Raw genomic sequence first — 14,970 nt, 5'->3', positions numbered from 1 at the left:
CATGTGGTCCAAAAAACCTATTTGGCTCTTTATAGACAATTTCTTGACCCCTGGTCTAGATCTCCTCAGGGCTCCTGTCTCTAGGTATTCATTTAACTTCTGTTCTCCCTGACTTACTCTTCAAATATTTCCCTATTCAAATTCCTAGAAGGGAGAGAACCAAAATCCTCTGAAATACTCATTCCTCAATCTGAAATGAAATGAAAGAGGACATTTTCATTTCATACCAGGCTACTTCACAGTGTGTTGGCCAGTTATGGAGAGGAGGCCTTCGAGTGGTACCAATTAGCTGTGGCTAAGGAAACAGGTTATCTATCACCTACAGTCACTAGTCAGTAAAGCAAAGCTGTGTTGGGAAGGCTGGGCATGGTGGACAATTGTTCAGTAATTGTCCAGTACAACCGCAAATTAAATTAAATGAGCTAACATATGTAAAATTACATGTTACTGTGTTTGAGCCATGTGTTTATAAAGTATCAAAAGTACTTGTCTATTAAAGTCAACTTGAAATAAAATACAGTACCCCTGAAGTTAATAATATAAATCAAAGGCAAAATATGATGTAACATAAAAATTAGTTCACACCCAATATTATTGCTCTATTGCATAATAGTATACGTAATATTATGGTGTTATTATAGGTATACAATATAAAATGCCATTAACATTTCTCAGGAGATAAAAAGTAGGTGAAAAAAAAGCTACATGAGCAGTTAAAATTAAGATGCAAGGAGCATCGGTACTACTTCGATGTGACTAATCCTTTTTTATTTGGAAAAAAAAAAGCTAACAATTCATCCATAATGAGTTATGTACTTTCTCAAGGATGAGTGATTGTAAGCACAGAGTTCTGTGATCATCGGCTCTCTTAATAGGGCCCTCCTTCCATGTTTTTCCAACTTAAACCGTATCTGCTTTGGCTGCATAAACCTATGGCTCCCTTCTGCCCCGGACTGTGGCTCCAGTTCCACTCCCACACAGAGGAGAGGATACCTTGGCAGTTTTGAAACAATCCTCTCATCCTTCCAGCAATGGAAACAGTATGGTACTCAGAGTACACTTGAAAAAAATCTGACCCCAGGGTTCCTGGGCGGCCCAGTCATCAAGCGTCTGCCTCTGGTTCTGGTCATGATCCCAGGGTACTGGCATGGAGCCCCACATCAGTCTCCCTGCTCAGCGGGGAGTCTGCTTCTCCCTCTCCCACACCGCTGCTTATGTTCCCTCTCTTGCTGTCTCTCTCTCTCTGTCAAATGAATAAATAAAATCTTTTTTTAAAAAAATCTGACAGCATTTTCAATAAAGAAACTTAAAAAAATAATTTTCCCCCCAGAACAAAAAACATGAGACAGAAACTTGCCAAAGAATAAAGTGCACTTGCAGTGGGACAAATAGTTAACACACACAAACAGCTTCCAAAATAACTTTTATTACTATATAAAAACAAGTCAAGAAAAAATAGATGCGTATTTTTTTCTACAAAATTATAAAATATTTGGGTTACTTCATATTTTTCCAGAAGAAGGCAAAATTTAAACACAGTAATATTTTCCACTTCAGAGTTTTCAGGTATCTCCTAAGGGATAAAAAATAATAGTTTTTTTTTGTTTTTTTGTTTTTACTGTACTTTCCTTATGTGCAGCTCTGAGACGTAGCAGTGTTCTGTCAGAGTTCTCTAAGAAAGGGCATAACAAGATAGAAAATTCTATCACACGGCAATAAAATTAGCATAACACTTGACTCCTTTCTTTGCGCTTTTAGATCTGGCAGTTGTGGTCAAGCAGTATGGTACTGCAATTTTCAACTCAGCAGGGAAAAGAGCCTAATTAAAAACAAGACATTCTCTTTATTTCGTCCTTTAGAAAACAGAAACCACTTGTCAGTATTCCTGAGACAGTCCAATTGCCTTCTTTGTCATTTGATTGTAAGGGCTGAGATGCTCTTTCGAACTAGCGGCTTACATGAAACCACACAAGGCAAGGGAAGGAGAGTTTCTGGAGGGTGAATTCAGTCTGACATAGAAGCACAGGAAACTGTACGCCTTTGAGAACATTAATTCAAAAAGCATATTCATTTGAGTTTCTCAATAAATCCTTCCAGAGAAAAGGCTTTAGTGTTGATTTAGATGAGTGTTAAAATAAAGCTCCCTCCCACTCCCAACCCCAGAAATTAGATTATGGGGTAAGCCAAGCCAGACTACCTCTCCTGATGATAAAAGCTATAATTACTTGGGAAGATTTCAATCACTGTTTTGGAAATGATACCTAAGGCTTTCTTCTCCCTTCTTTCTTTTTGTGGACTTTTTAATGAGATATTTTGGGGAGAGATGGCTTTAGGTAGGAAATACCAGCTTTTGAAAGATAAAGGTACAATTACCATTAGAATAAAAAGTCCATTAAAAGAAGAGTCTCGGAAAGGTTTTCTAGATATATTTTACTATGCATTGTTTTCATAAAGGTTGAGAAAGAAAGAAGTTCCTATAATATCCGTAAGATTGCTCTCACATTAGCCCACAAGAGAGAGAAAATAAAGGGCTGAGATGATGGGTGCTCAAATACTTTGCAATGGAATAGAATATTCTCATGCCAAATCCATAATTAACTTTTCACTAGTAACCTCTTCCTTGGCCTCAATCATTGATACTGTCACTGACCCCTTCCCCTTCCAAAAACTCCTGGAATTTTGGGCACCTTTAAATAAAGAAACATCCATTTATCAAAAATATGTTTGTGTATGACAGTGCAATTATTACTTCCATCTGACACCAAAATTGTAGCATGATTTACCCATATTGAATTGTGCCTACTACATACCAGGTACTGGGCTGGGCACTGGGCATACTTACGACACCATTACCAATTTTGGAAATAGAATTAAATAGGAAGAAAAGAGTATTTTGAAAAGGGAATCTTCAATGGTTAGCCGTCAAGTTTAACCGATATGATGGAGTGAAGCTCATATTCAATCTATGGAGGTAATTACCACTTCACTTAAAAGGAACTCCACTAAGCACCAAAAAAGTTAAATGTGTTTGGTGTAAACTGTAACGTTTTTACCCACATTAAAATGCTCCAGTTTAAAATCACAGGGAAACAAAAAACCCAAATGAAAAGCGTCATTTCAGCATAGGTACTGCTCTGCAGGGTGGGGGGGGGGGTGTGTTTTAAGATTTATGTATTTATCTTAGAGAGAGAGCACGCACATGCACATACACGTGAGCTGGGGGAGGGGCAGAGGGAGAGAATCTTCATGCAGACTCCCTGATGAGCACGAAGCCCAAGGGGATCCTCCATTCCACGACCCATGAGATCACAACCTGAGTGGAAACCAGGAGTCAGACGCTCAACTGACTGAGCCACCCAGGTGCCCCAACTCTAGGTTTTAATTTAAGTCGGCCCCGAGTCTAGACATCGGTCTCCACGCTCGAACGAGGTCACCTCTGAGTCTCAATTCCTACTGAGAACCCAAAGCTCCGGATGTCCCCTAAAACTCCACCAATGTCAGGAAGGACCTTAGCTGTTGCCACTGGGAAGGGCAGACCATGAGGTGAGTCTCTCTAATCCCCAAACCCAAAGCTATTCAGCAGCTAAGATGCTGAAGAACAAAAATTGTGATTGATTAATCTTGAAAGTTACAGCTGTTTTTGCCCAAACCTTTCTTTGTTACCAAGACACAATTTTAAGATCAAAGGGGCCTCCAGGTGGGCCACAGCTGGTCGGCAATGGTGGGGTGCTATGATCTATTTTCAGGTACAGGTGGACCTCTTTTCTTGGTTGTTTGAGGAATCTGCCTTGGAAGACAGAGCCAGAAGGTACACTTTAACACCACCACTGCACTCCAGCAACTGGGGTTTATCCAGGGGTGAGTCAGAGTAGGCACAAACTAGTATTGAACAGAAAATGTAGCAGAGTGAAGTGGTTAGGGTCACGGACTGAGGAGTCAGACAGCCACGTGTCAAACCTCAGTTCTGCTACCAATGAGCTGTATGACCTTGGGGAGAGTTACTAACCTTTCTCACCTCCAGATCTCCCAGTGGTAAAATAGAGATAATGATAGTATAAAGTTTGAGGATTGAACAAGTTAATATTTATAAAGTACTTAGAAGAGTGTCTGGCATGTAGTAAGTGCCACGTAAGTACTTTTAAAAATAAAAACAGCAACTTGGAGCGTGCTTAACTCAGAGGGTTAAGCCTTTGCCTTCAGCTCAGGTCATGGTCTCAGGGTCCTGGGATCAAGCCCCCGCATTGGGCTCAGCAGGGAGCCTGCTTCCCTCTCTCTCTACCTGTCTCTCTGCCTACTTGTGATCTCTCTGTGTCAAATAAGTAAATAAATAAAATCTTTAGTAAAAACAAAAAACCCAGAAACTTGGGAAAAAGTGCCCTTTGAGGTGTGAACAGTTTATGCTACCTATGCTTTCAGGCATGGTCCCTACTAAATAGGTTTTGGAATCTGGATTAGAAAGTACACCAAACCCCAAGGAAACTTTGAGATGAAGTGGAGTTTTGGAAAAAACTTCCAGGTCTGACTAGAGAAGATTTCTTTAGCTACCTTTGGCTCAGTCACCACTCCAAAATGCTCTAATACAAACCCTGGTCTCCAGGGCCAATCTGAGCTCAAATGAGTGAGGGGGATAAATAGCAGGGGACAGTCACTGGGAGAAGGGAACCAGTCACTTTCCTGAATTTTTCTGCACTCTCCTCCTTATCTGTGTAGTATAAACCCTGCTCCAGATCTGATTCTAAAACGTTAGGATTGGATTCCTGGAATTAACAGGAAATGACTTCATGACAAGAGGCCAGAGATGCTGCCAACTGATGACATTTACCAACTGAGAGACATATTTTTGGTTTTGGTTTTGTTTTTTTTAAGTTTTTTGTTCGTTTGTTTTGGAGAGACACATTTTGATTATCTGTTCTATGTAAGGCACTGTGCTAAATATTTTGGTCCATGATAAGAAAGAAGTAACATAGCTACCATTTATATCTTCTACTATTTACACAGATTGTCTCCTTTCCAATTCAGGTAAGATCACAGGCCTCAATCCATACAAACTCTTCCAAGGAATCCTACTTTATGATTAAAATAAATATCAACTGCAGAGCTCAATCATCTTGGGGCTAAATAGGAGAAGTTAAACTGGAAGGCTGTTTTTTTTAGAAGTGAAGTTATCGGGTCACATCTCTACAACATTTTACATGGTGGATCTCTGGCCAACCTCATCAGCAGTGAAGTTTCTTTTCTTTGCTGAGGCTTCGTGGTTTAATTTTGAATCTGGTGTGTCCACATTGCTAAAGTTGACGGTTAAGCCTCCCGCTCCCTCTTGACCGCCTCCGTTTGGCTGAAGCAGGACAGAATTTGGTTCTTTAGGACGTTGCCATTGCGGTCTGGTGACTATCCAAAAAATGAGCGCCCCATAGAGCACAATCAGGAGGCCGAGGGTATTTGTGAAAACACCTTCTGGTGGGAACTTACTGTATCCAGAACTATTCCTACAAAAAAGAGAGAGTGTGTCCAATTACAAATAGGGCGATCCAGCCACATGTCAAACAGTCTTGAATTTATCTGCTTAAAAATGCACACTGGTACCCCTTCTATAAATTCTCTTAAAGTTTGACATTAAGGAGAAATTTAAGTTATGCCAAAATAACTCAATTGAAATAGCATGAAACTGTTAAAAATGGTAAGTATGAACATACTATAGCAACCTGGAACACCTAGAGCACTTAAAAATTGGAAAAAGCATGATATAAAAATGTATGTATACCATAATCACAATGAATTTAAAAACATGTACATCAAAAAGATTTAATGGGCATGCCTAACTTCAGTAGTTGTTTTGTAAGAGTGATACAGTTTTTTGGACTTTTTGGTCCTTCTTCCAAGCATTATTAATGCTATACCACATGTGTAATACATTTTAATTTTTAAAATTTTGTTACTTTAAATTATGCTTTTCCAAGGAACAAGTATTTAACATTTTATAGCTCAAATAATATAATTAGGAGAACTATGCAACTTACAGGGCAAAGAACAGTTTCTCAGTCACTCCCATAAGCACCGCGGCAATCACCGTTCCAAAGATGAGGAGCCCAGAGTAGACATGCATGGGCATGACAAATGCTCGGAGGGAAAGCGGAGCCCAAGGAAGCAGAAAGATGAAAATCCCTAGGAGAAGCTGAACATCAACAAGTACAAAGGTTATCATTTAATTCTATGTTTTAATGAATTTTAAAATTATTACTGTAAAAGCAATTATGTGGAAAAGGAAGAACCTTCCTACAGAGCCAAAGGCATAAGATGAAAGGTGTATTTCCACACTCTAGTTCCACTACTCAAAGGCAACACCTCTTACCACTTTCTCAAGTACCCTTCCAGAAAATCTTTTTGCCTGTACAAGCTTGTGTGTGTGTGTAAAGACAGAGAGAGATTTTTTAAAGTATAAATGGTGGGGCGGCTGGATGGCTCATTGGGTTAAAGCCTCTGCCTTTGGCTCATGTCCCTAGTCCCAGGGTCCTGGGATCCAGCCCCGCATTGGGCTCTCTGCTCAGCAGGGAGCCTGCTTCCCGTCCTCTCTCTCCCCGCCTGCCTCTCTGCCTACTTGTGATCCCTGCCTGTCAAATAAATATATAAACTCTTAAAAAAAAAAAAGTATAAATGGCATGTTACTCTACATACTTGTTCTGCATCTTGCTTTTTTCCCTTAATAGTATATCTTGGAGATCTTTTCATGACAACTCATGTGCATCTGGTTTATTCTTTTTCATGGCTACTGTTCTAGTAATTTACTCAATTCTATCTCTATGAATGTTCCTGTTTCTATTTTTTTCTGATCATTAACAAAGTTACAGTGAACATTCTGGTATCTTCTTGTTTGTTTTTATCTATTTGCTTATGGTTGCCAAGTAGAAGAGGAAATAAAAGATTTTCAAGTCACTAAAAGCAGATACAATAGGACACATTCAGTTCAGCCTAAAACAGTATGTGCCAAGAAGTTGACAATTTTGTTTTATGAGGAAAAAATGAATCCTGCAGAGTCCATTTGCTTGACAATTAAAGCCCTAGTAGGATATTTTTCTGCAGAGGATAGCAAGATTCTTATGAAAATAAAGTCAGGTGACACTTCCAGTTTGTTTTGTTTTGTTGCCCAGATCAACGATTAACTATTCTCCTCTCCCCAGGAGAATGAAGATGACCACTGAGTTGCTGAATTTAAAGGGGCATTTTTTCAGGTGTCTACTTTGGACCTACCACCCAAAGAAAACAAATATGAGAAGAGGGAAGAACAGGAAAAACACAACATCACTGTTCATCTTTCCTGAGATCAAAGGACTAATGCGGGGTCACACCAGAAGAATAAAGGCAGAAGGGGTCTGAGACCCTAAAACACATTGAGAATCAGCTTCTGGGACAGGGTAATGAATGGAAGTTAAAAAATGCATGCGATAGGCTGGTTGTGCCTATGTTGTTGTCCACTTAAGGCCACAAATGCCTCACTGTATGAAAAATGGTACAGAGGGTCCCCCCTGGCGGTTCAGAATGCTGCTAATTCTCCTTCAGTGAAGTTTAGTGATTGTATTAGTATCAAAGGGCAAGCATCCTGATGTACAGGTTGTGCCTTCTCTATGAAAAGGGAGCTCAGGTAAGTGGCCACCAAGGATTTAGTGCATCTACACTTGTGTGAGTAAAGTCATCACACCTTTTCTGTGCTTGGGAATATGTATTTTCCATATTCCTGTTCTCCTGACTCTTCATCCCTAAGACTGTATATTCTCTTCTTTCTTTCAGGACTTACCATGTGTACCTCTTATAATCCTGTATGGCTCAATGATCGAAGACGGTGAGGTGCCAGAAATAGGCTTACAGGACCCCAGGGGATTTAACTCCCCTTAAATGTTATTTTCACCATTATATATATATATATATATATATTTTTTTTTTTTGAAAAAAATTGGAAAAATAAATTTTTTTTTTTTTTTTTTAAGATTTTATTTATTTATTTGACAGAGAGAGACACAGGGAGAGAGGGAACACAAGCGGGGAAGTCGGAGAGGGAGAAGAAGGCTTCCTGCTAAGCAGGGAGCCTGATGTGGGGCTCCATCACAGGACCCTGGGATCATGACCTGAGCCAAAGGCAGAGGCTTAACGACTAAGCCACCCAGGCGCACCAAGAAAATTGCTTTTAAGAGGAAAATGAAAAAATTGCAGAATGCTTCACTTTGATTAAAAGTGTTCCAAATGATGCAAGTTTATAGTAACTTATAAAAACTTATAATTTAGAATAATCATTCTTTATTTCCTTTTTGCCTTACCATCTTACAAGTACTATGGTAGCTTGAAACCCAGCGGACTGAAAAAATATCCCTCTGTCCTTTTAAGTCAGTGGTTCTTGAGGACCTGAATCAGAAATGCTTGTGCCTTTCTTTAAAAAGAGATACTTGGGACACATCCAGAGCTGCTAAACAAGAACTCCTGGGAGTTGGGCTCAGCAATCTGCATTTTACCAGAATGCCCAGGCGATTCCTAATACATGTGAAAGTCTGAAGATCACTGCTTTTGATTCACTTACATTGGTTCAGAAATATGGGTTAACTGCAGTCTGGAAAATCCCTAACAGTGAAGGCGGTGGAATCTTCCATCACCTTCAGTCTCAAACACGTATTAAGAGCCAACTATGGGCAAACAAAGTGCTCCAGGGTTTAGAAACCATCACTTGCAGAAAACTGTTCTGCACCACACTGGAGTTCTTAAGAGAGCTAAAGAAGAATAAAATCTCATTAAAAAATTATTATTTAGATATTAAAGTGAAAGTGTAGTATGACCCTAATTTCCTAAAGGAAATAAGCCAAAATATAATGTATCTCTAGATTATGGCATTATCAATGACTTTGGTTCTTTTTTTTCTATATTTTATAAATTTTAAAGTTAATATATATTCCTTTTATAATTGGAAATAGACAATAAAAGTTTACTTTTAAAGTTCCTATACCAAATACCTAGGCTTTCTCAGTTAATTATTAATTATTATCCACTCAAAAATATATTTTGCTACTCCAGTTTTATCTCATGTATGAAACAAATGAGTTTTTAAAAAAAGATACATGTGAACTTTAAGAGCTAACAAGAGCTTTTATTTGCAAACATCATTAATGAAACCAGGAAATATCTGCCTAACTAGCTTCTGTGTTCGGTATGATTTCCTTTTTCTTTTAACTATAGAGGTGGATTTAATGAGCAATCAAGCGATTGACAGATGGAGGTCCTCTCCGTTTCTCTATTTACGTACTCACTCATTCCTGGATTGAAAGCACATATTCCTGGGTCCCATCCTTAGAATGGGATTCACCAGCTCTGGAGTGGAACTTCAGAATCTGTATTTCTAATTTCCCAGGTGATGTTAATGATGTTGTTCTAGGGACCACAACTTTGAGAAGCTCTGTCTTGGGCCATTTCCAAGTTGCATTCTTCAAATATAAAAGCATGTTTCTTCCAGCGATTAAAAAATATAGTCAGCACCAACTAAAATATGTCCACAGTTTTTTATAAAGAGAGACGACACACAAAGTGAACACTACATTCTCCTTGTCAGTATCCCACATCTCCTTGCTGCACTGTCTGGCATCACGAGCACATGGTGATACCCCAGCACTGGCTCAGCCATCTCCAGGACTATCTCTGGTCTGCTAGGTACGACTGAAGTAAATCACACAGCGAATGACATCACTATAAATCATGGTTATGATGCTCACAGCTATGAGCACTTCAACACTGCTCAACAATCCTTCAATGGTCCGATTTCTCAGCTCGTCCTCCAAGTTCCCTCTTCCTCAAACTATTTGCTGTCCTGTGTGCCTTCTATCAGCAGATGAGTTTATTACCATCTCATGGGAAAAACAGAGTCTCACTCTTCTGCCACCAAATCGAACAAACCAAAAAAGCACCCCAAGCCAACAATTCCTACTTTCTTCAATTACAATATAGTTACTATTCAATTTTCCAGCTGGGCTTGGCAACCTGCTTCCTGAAGACATAGCTATAGATTCACTCTAGCATTTACAACCTCTCCTCCTCTACTGGGGCCATCCTAGGAACATTTTGACACACCGGAGCTTCTCACAATGAAAAGAAGTGGGAAAAAAAAAAAAAAAAGAAGAAGACGAAGAAGAAGAAGAAAGAAAGAAAAAGAAAAAACAACCAAACACCTGCTTTGACTCTCATCCTTGTCCAGTTGCCATCCTCTCTTGCCCCTTGCCTTCTTAGCCAAACCTCCTGAGTTGCCTATTTTTCACCTTCCACCCTTCTTCAATCCACTGAAATCTGTATTCTGTCCTCCAAGAAAATTGCTCTCCAGGGTAATCAGCGACTTCCAGGTCACTCAACCCAAAGAACAGTTTTCAGACCTTATTTTCGTTGACTTTTTAGAGCATCTGACACTCCTCAAGCCCTCTGCTTCCCCTCTAATGTTTCCTTTCTCATCCCCTACTTGCTCAAGCCTACAAGTGACTTTCATCCCATATTTATGCTGACTTTCCAAATCTCATTAATTTCACCTTTGAACTATCTTTTGAAACTATCCACTTTGGTCACTGCTACTGCTACATTTCAGGCCACAATCCTTTCTCATTTGAAACTCTATAAATACTTGCAAGCTAGTATATCTACATGAAAGGAATGAAAAGGAATCTGACACAGAACTACATATCTTCAAGGAAAACAAAAAGAAACCCTCATTTTTCAAATGGACAAAACATACGAACAGGTATTTCTGAGAAGAGAAACATGAGTAATCAGCCTCCACTTCATCTACCATACTCCACTCCAGGTAGTCTGACCTCCTTGTTCCTCAAACAAAACAAACTTATACCCACATACTGTCCCATCCCCCTATAATATGCCCTTTTCACCACCAACCTCATGACTTCAGGTTTTGGTTTGATTTCCTTTAATCCCTATACCATATGAGAGCTCTCCCAGAACACTCCATACCCACCTTATCTACCAAATAGGGAAAGACCAGTCTCCCTTGCAAGTTGCTTGAGGACAGAAAGCATGTTTCTTTGTATCCATGCTTGTCTTGTGGAACAACACATACCCTACAGCCTAGCAAGGAATCTAACACACAGTAGGTAATTTAGCTTTGTTGAACGAGTGGATGGACTCATGAACAAGATTTCATTGACACAAAATATATGTTCTCAACCACGAAGGTGCCTGGGATCTATAGCAGAAATAAAATTTAAAATGCCCTCTTCGGGTCAGAAAGGAGCCTTCCACAAGACTTAAAGTTCTAATAACAATAGTTGACTTGTGCCAATCTAGTATGCTAAGCCGTAGGCTGAGCATTTCTATGCATTATTTGGCTTTGATTATGATGTTGTGGAGGATATATCAAAAGCCTTAATTTATAGTTGAGCAAACTAGGTTCAGAAAGATTCAATAATTTGTCTTAAGATCACTAGCGACAAATGGATGAACCTGATTCAAACTGAGGCCTCCTTGATTGCAAATCCCATGTTCATTTTTTTTAAAAGACTTTATTTATTTATTTGATAGAGAGAGAGATCACAAGCAGGCAGGCAGCGGGGGGGTGGGGGGGTGGGGAAGCAGGCTCCCCGCTGAGCAAAGAGCCCGAGGCAGAGCTTGATCCCAGAACCCTGAGATCATGACCTTAGCTGAAGGCAGAGGCTTTAACCCACTGAGCCACCCAGGTGCCCCAGCAAATCCCATGTTCTTAAACACTACTTGCTCTCTGGATCTGAGCGAGAAAGAAGCAAGGGGTCATATTTCCTCTTGCTAACAGAAGTCATAAAGTTGTGAAATGACCTTTCTGAGAAGCCTAGTTAGCACACAAATAAAACAACAAAAGATAAGAGTTTGAGTATTTCAGAGAGCAAAAGAACCTTGAGACATTTAAAATGTTTTTAATTCACCCAAGTTTAACATTAGAAAAATCTACTGAATTGATTATATTGATAGATTAAAGAAGACGAGCTTTTAATTGATCTCAAACAGCATGCTTCTGAACCCCCAGGCGGGCCTATGAGCACATATTGCTGGGCCCACACCAGTTTCTGATCCAGTCATCTGGAGTGGAACCTGATTTTCTGGCTTATTTTGACCTCAGGGGAAAGGAAAATCTCACCAACAGATTATCAAAATGAAATAAAAAAAAATAGACTTAAAGAAAAAGATTAATTTGTTTCATTAAAATTGAGAATTTCTATGTATCAGAAAATACCAATAAAAGAGAAAATATAAGCTTCAAACTGGAAGACATAGATAAGCAATACATATAAAAGAAAAGGAATCTGACACAGAACTCCTACATATCTTCAAGGAAAAGAAAAAAAAAACCTCATTTTTCAAACGTACGAAAGATACAAACAGGTATTTCTGAGAAGAGAAACATGAGTAATCAGTGAAATAAACATTAAAACCACAAGAAGGCATTATTTTATAACCACTAGTTTGGCAATCATTAAAAAGTTTGAAGAGGATACATGTTGACAAGGAGGTACCATAGGGAACTCTTATATGCTGATGGCAGGAACACACTGGGATCAACCAATTTGGAAAACAACTTGGCATTTCTTTTTTAGGTTGAGTATATAATTTTACTCATAAATATACACCCAGAGTAATCTTTGCCTATGAAGGCTATTGTATATGAATGTTCAATATAGCATTGTTTGGAACAAAAACCAACTGAGAGGGACACCTGGGTGGCTCACTGGGTTAAAGCCTCTGCCTTCGGCCCAGGTCGTGATCCCAGGGTCCTGGGATCGAGCCCCACATCAGGCTCTCTGCTCAGCATGGAGCCTGCTTCCCTTTCTCTCTGTCTGCCTGCCTCTTTGCCTACTTGTGATCTCTGTCTGTCAAATAAATAAATAAAATCTAAAAAAAAAAAACAAAAAACAAATGAGAGTGGCCCAAATATCTAATAACAGAAGAATGGATAAGTAAATTCATGACATATTTGTACAATGGGACACAAAAATAAAAATGAATATAGCTAGAGGAATCAAAATAGCTGAATCAGCAGAATAAAAAAAAGTTGCAATAGGATGCAAATATTACAAGACTATTTTTTAAATAGTAAAAAAGGAAAAATAAACAACATATTACTTGGCAAAATTATAAAGAAAAACAGGGAATGACAAAAAAAATTTCTGGGAATGGTTATCACTGGGGGATGGTGTAGGTAGAGAGATATGGGATTGAGGTAGGAGTGGGTAGGGGTTCTATATTTTCTAAATTAGGTTGCATAGTGGAAGCACTGGTTAATTTTATCATGATCTTGTAACTTTATCAAGATTTGTAACTTCTAAATACATACAATAGGGTTTTTTAAAATTAAGAACCCCAAAGAGCTTTTATTTATATGGATTATGTGTATTGACATTTACCATATTAGAAATTAAAGCTGAAACTTCTAAATATACTTATTCATTTAACAGTGATAATAAATTCTCTATATATTTACATAAATAACATGTCTTGTGGAAAAATAACTATATTATGTAAGACAAACAAATAGTGAACTGAGTAGCGCATTTGCAAATCATTTTAAGATCTGGTTCAATAATGGGTAATTGGATTCCTCTATTTGTCTCTGCATTCAGTCTTATGGGATAGCATATATAATGCAGCCTCTGGAAAAGCCCTCTGAACTCTTGTGAGAAACTGTGACAAAGACAAATACCATTTTAGTCTTATGAAAAGTACTATGAAAAGAGCAATGCAAATAACTGGAAAAGAACTTGAACAGAAAGACCACCTGAAAAATCTTGGTTCCACTCGCCCAGGGTTCCTTGGACCAGACTTTGAGAACTACTCTAAGAGGATGCCTTGGAAGCAGAGAGAAGGAATACCTCAGAGAGATGAAAAGGAAAAGAAAATACGGGTGCCTGGGTGGCTCAGTGAGTCAAGCCTCTGCCTTCGGCTCAGGTCGTGATCTCAGGGTCCTAGGATCGAGCCCCGCATCAAGCTCTCTGCTCGGCAGGGAGCTGCTTCCCCCTCTTTCTGCCTGCCTCTCTGCCTACTTGTGATCTCTGTCAAATAAATAAATAAAATCTTAAGAAAATATGTGTTAGCAAAATCTGGGAGAAGACTCTCATAAAGAAATTTCAGCTTAATTTCCTCCTCCAAAGGGTAAACAAAGGATCTCTGCTTGGCAGGGGAATCATTCCTGTGTTTGTTTCCGGGGCTGTGGAATTGGGCAGGGGGCAGGCAGCAGATTAGATGATCCAGGCTGGTCCAACCCTGGGCCCAAGTACCTCAGTCAAGAAAACATCTAACAGACAAGTAGACCCAAACACATTTTTATGGAATTTAATCTATGGACTCAGGAAAGATGGGCCCTCTCTTTTTGGGGGTAGGCTCAAGGATCGTAGGTTCCACCTATTTCCACCCTGGCAACAGGCTGAGGGGAGCAGAGGTCAGATAGGCAACAACACAGCCCAGAGTACAGTTTGGACCTCTGATAGTTTGTTATTTTTAAAAAATGCCCCAGAGGCTAGATGTCACAAGTTGAAAAGAATTCTACACTTGAAACGCTTTACAATCCATAGCGAAACTTGAGGAAGGAGGAAGACCTTTCAGCCTTTTCTGGTTGTGGCCTTTGTTCCTTGCTTCCTTTCCTTTACTTACTTAAATCACCTGACACTGGCTTCACTTGGTGGATAAATCCTGACAGGGAAGCTAAGCCAACCTTAAGCGCTAAGGTAAGAGGATCTGAACTTGACCATCTCTTCTGCGCTCTGTGGTAGGACTGCTTCCTGAAGTGTTCTTGGGTAGGGGCAGGGAGTGCAAACCAACCTCACAAACTCGGTGAATGGTCCACACACAGTTAAACTCTGGGACTTTAGTGCAGGCTGCGGGGGGCCAGGGAAGCCGACAGAAAAATGGCAGCTACTGCTGCTCCAAGAAACTGGGGCTTCCTGTTCTCCACCCACAAGTGGCAGCTCCAAGAACCTC

The 14,970-nt window shown here is 39.5% G+C and overlaps 1 protein-coding gene across 1 annotated transcript in view; it reads right to left on the bottom strand.

Annotated features, from left to right (window-relative positions):
* Positions 1-5,152: 5,152 nt before the first annotated feature.
* Positions 5,153-14,970, bottom strand: part of LOC116880882 (cytochrome b reductase 1) — a 33,597-nt gene continuing 23,779 nt past the window's right edge. Inside the window, exons 4-5 of the mRNA XM_032880285.1 lie at positions 6,018-6,172; positions 5,153-5,486 (exon numbers count right to left, since the gene is read on the bottom strand). Coding sequence (XP_032736176.1) covers positions 5,189-5,486; positions 6,018-6,172 — 453 coding nt within the window. The 3' untranslated portion in view covers positions 5,153-5,188. The remainder of the gene's footprint in view (positions 5,487-6,017; positions 6,173-14,970) is intronic.

This window comes from Lontra canadensis, unplaced genomic scaffold, assembly GCF_010015895.1.
Source record: "Lontra canadensis isolate GAN:19392208 unplaced genomic scaffold, GSC_riverotter_1.0 scaffold69, whole genome shotgun sequence".
Classification (NCBI taxonomy): Eukaryota; Metazoa; Chordata; class Mammalia; order Carnivora; family Mustelidae; genus Lontra; species Lontra canadensis.
Note: the sequence above shows the minus strand (reverse complement) of the source record. Positions and strands in the feature narration are given on the sequence as shown.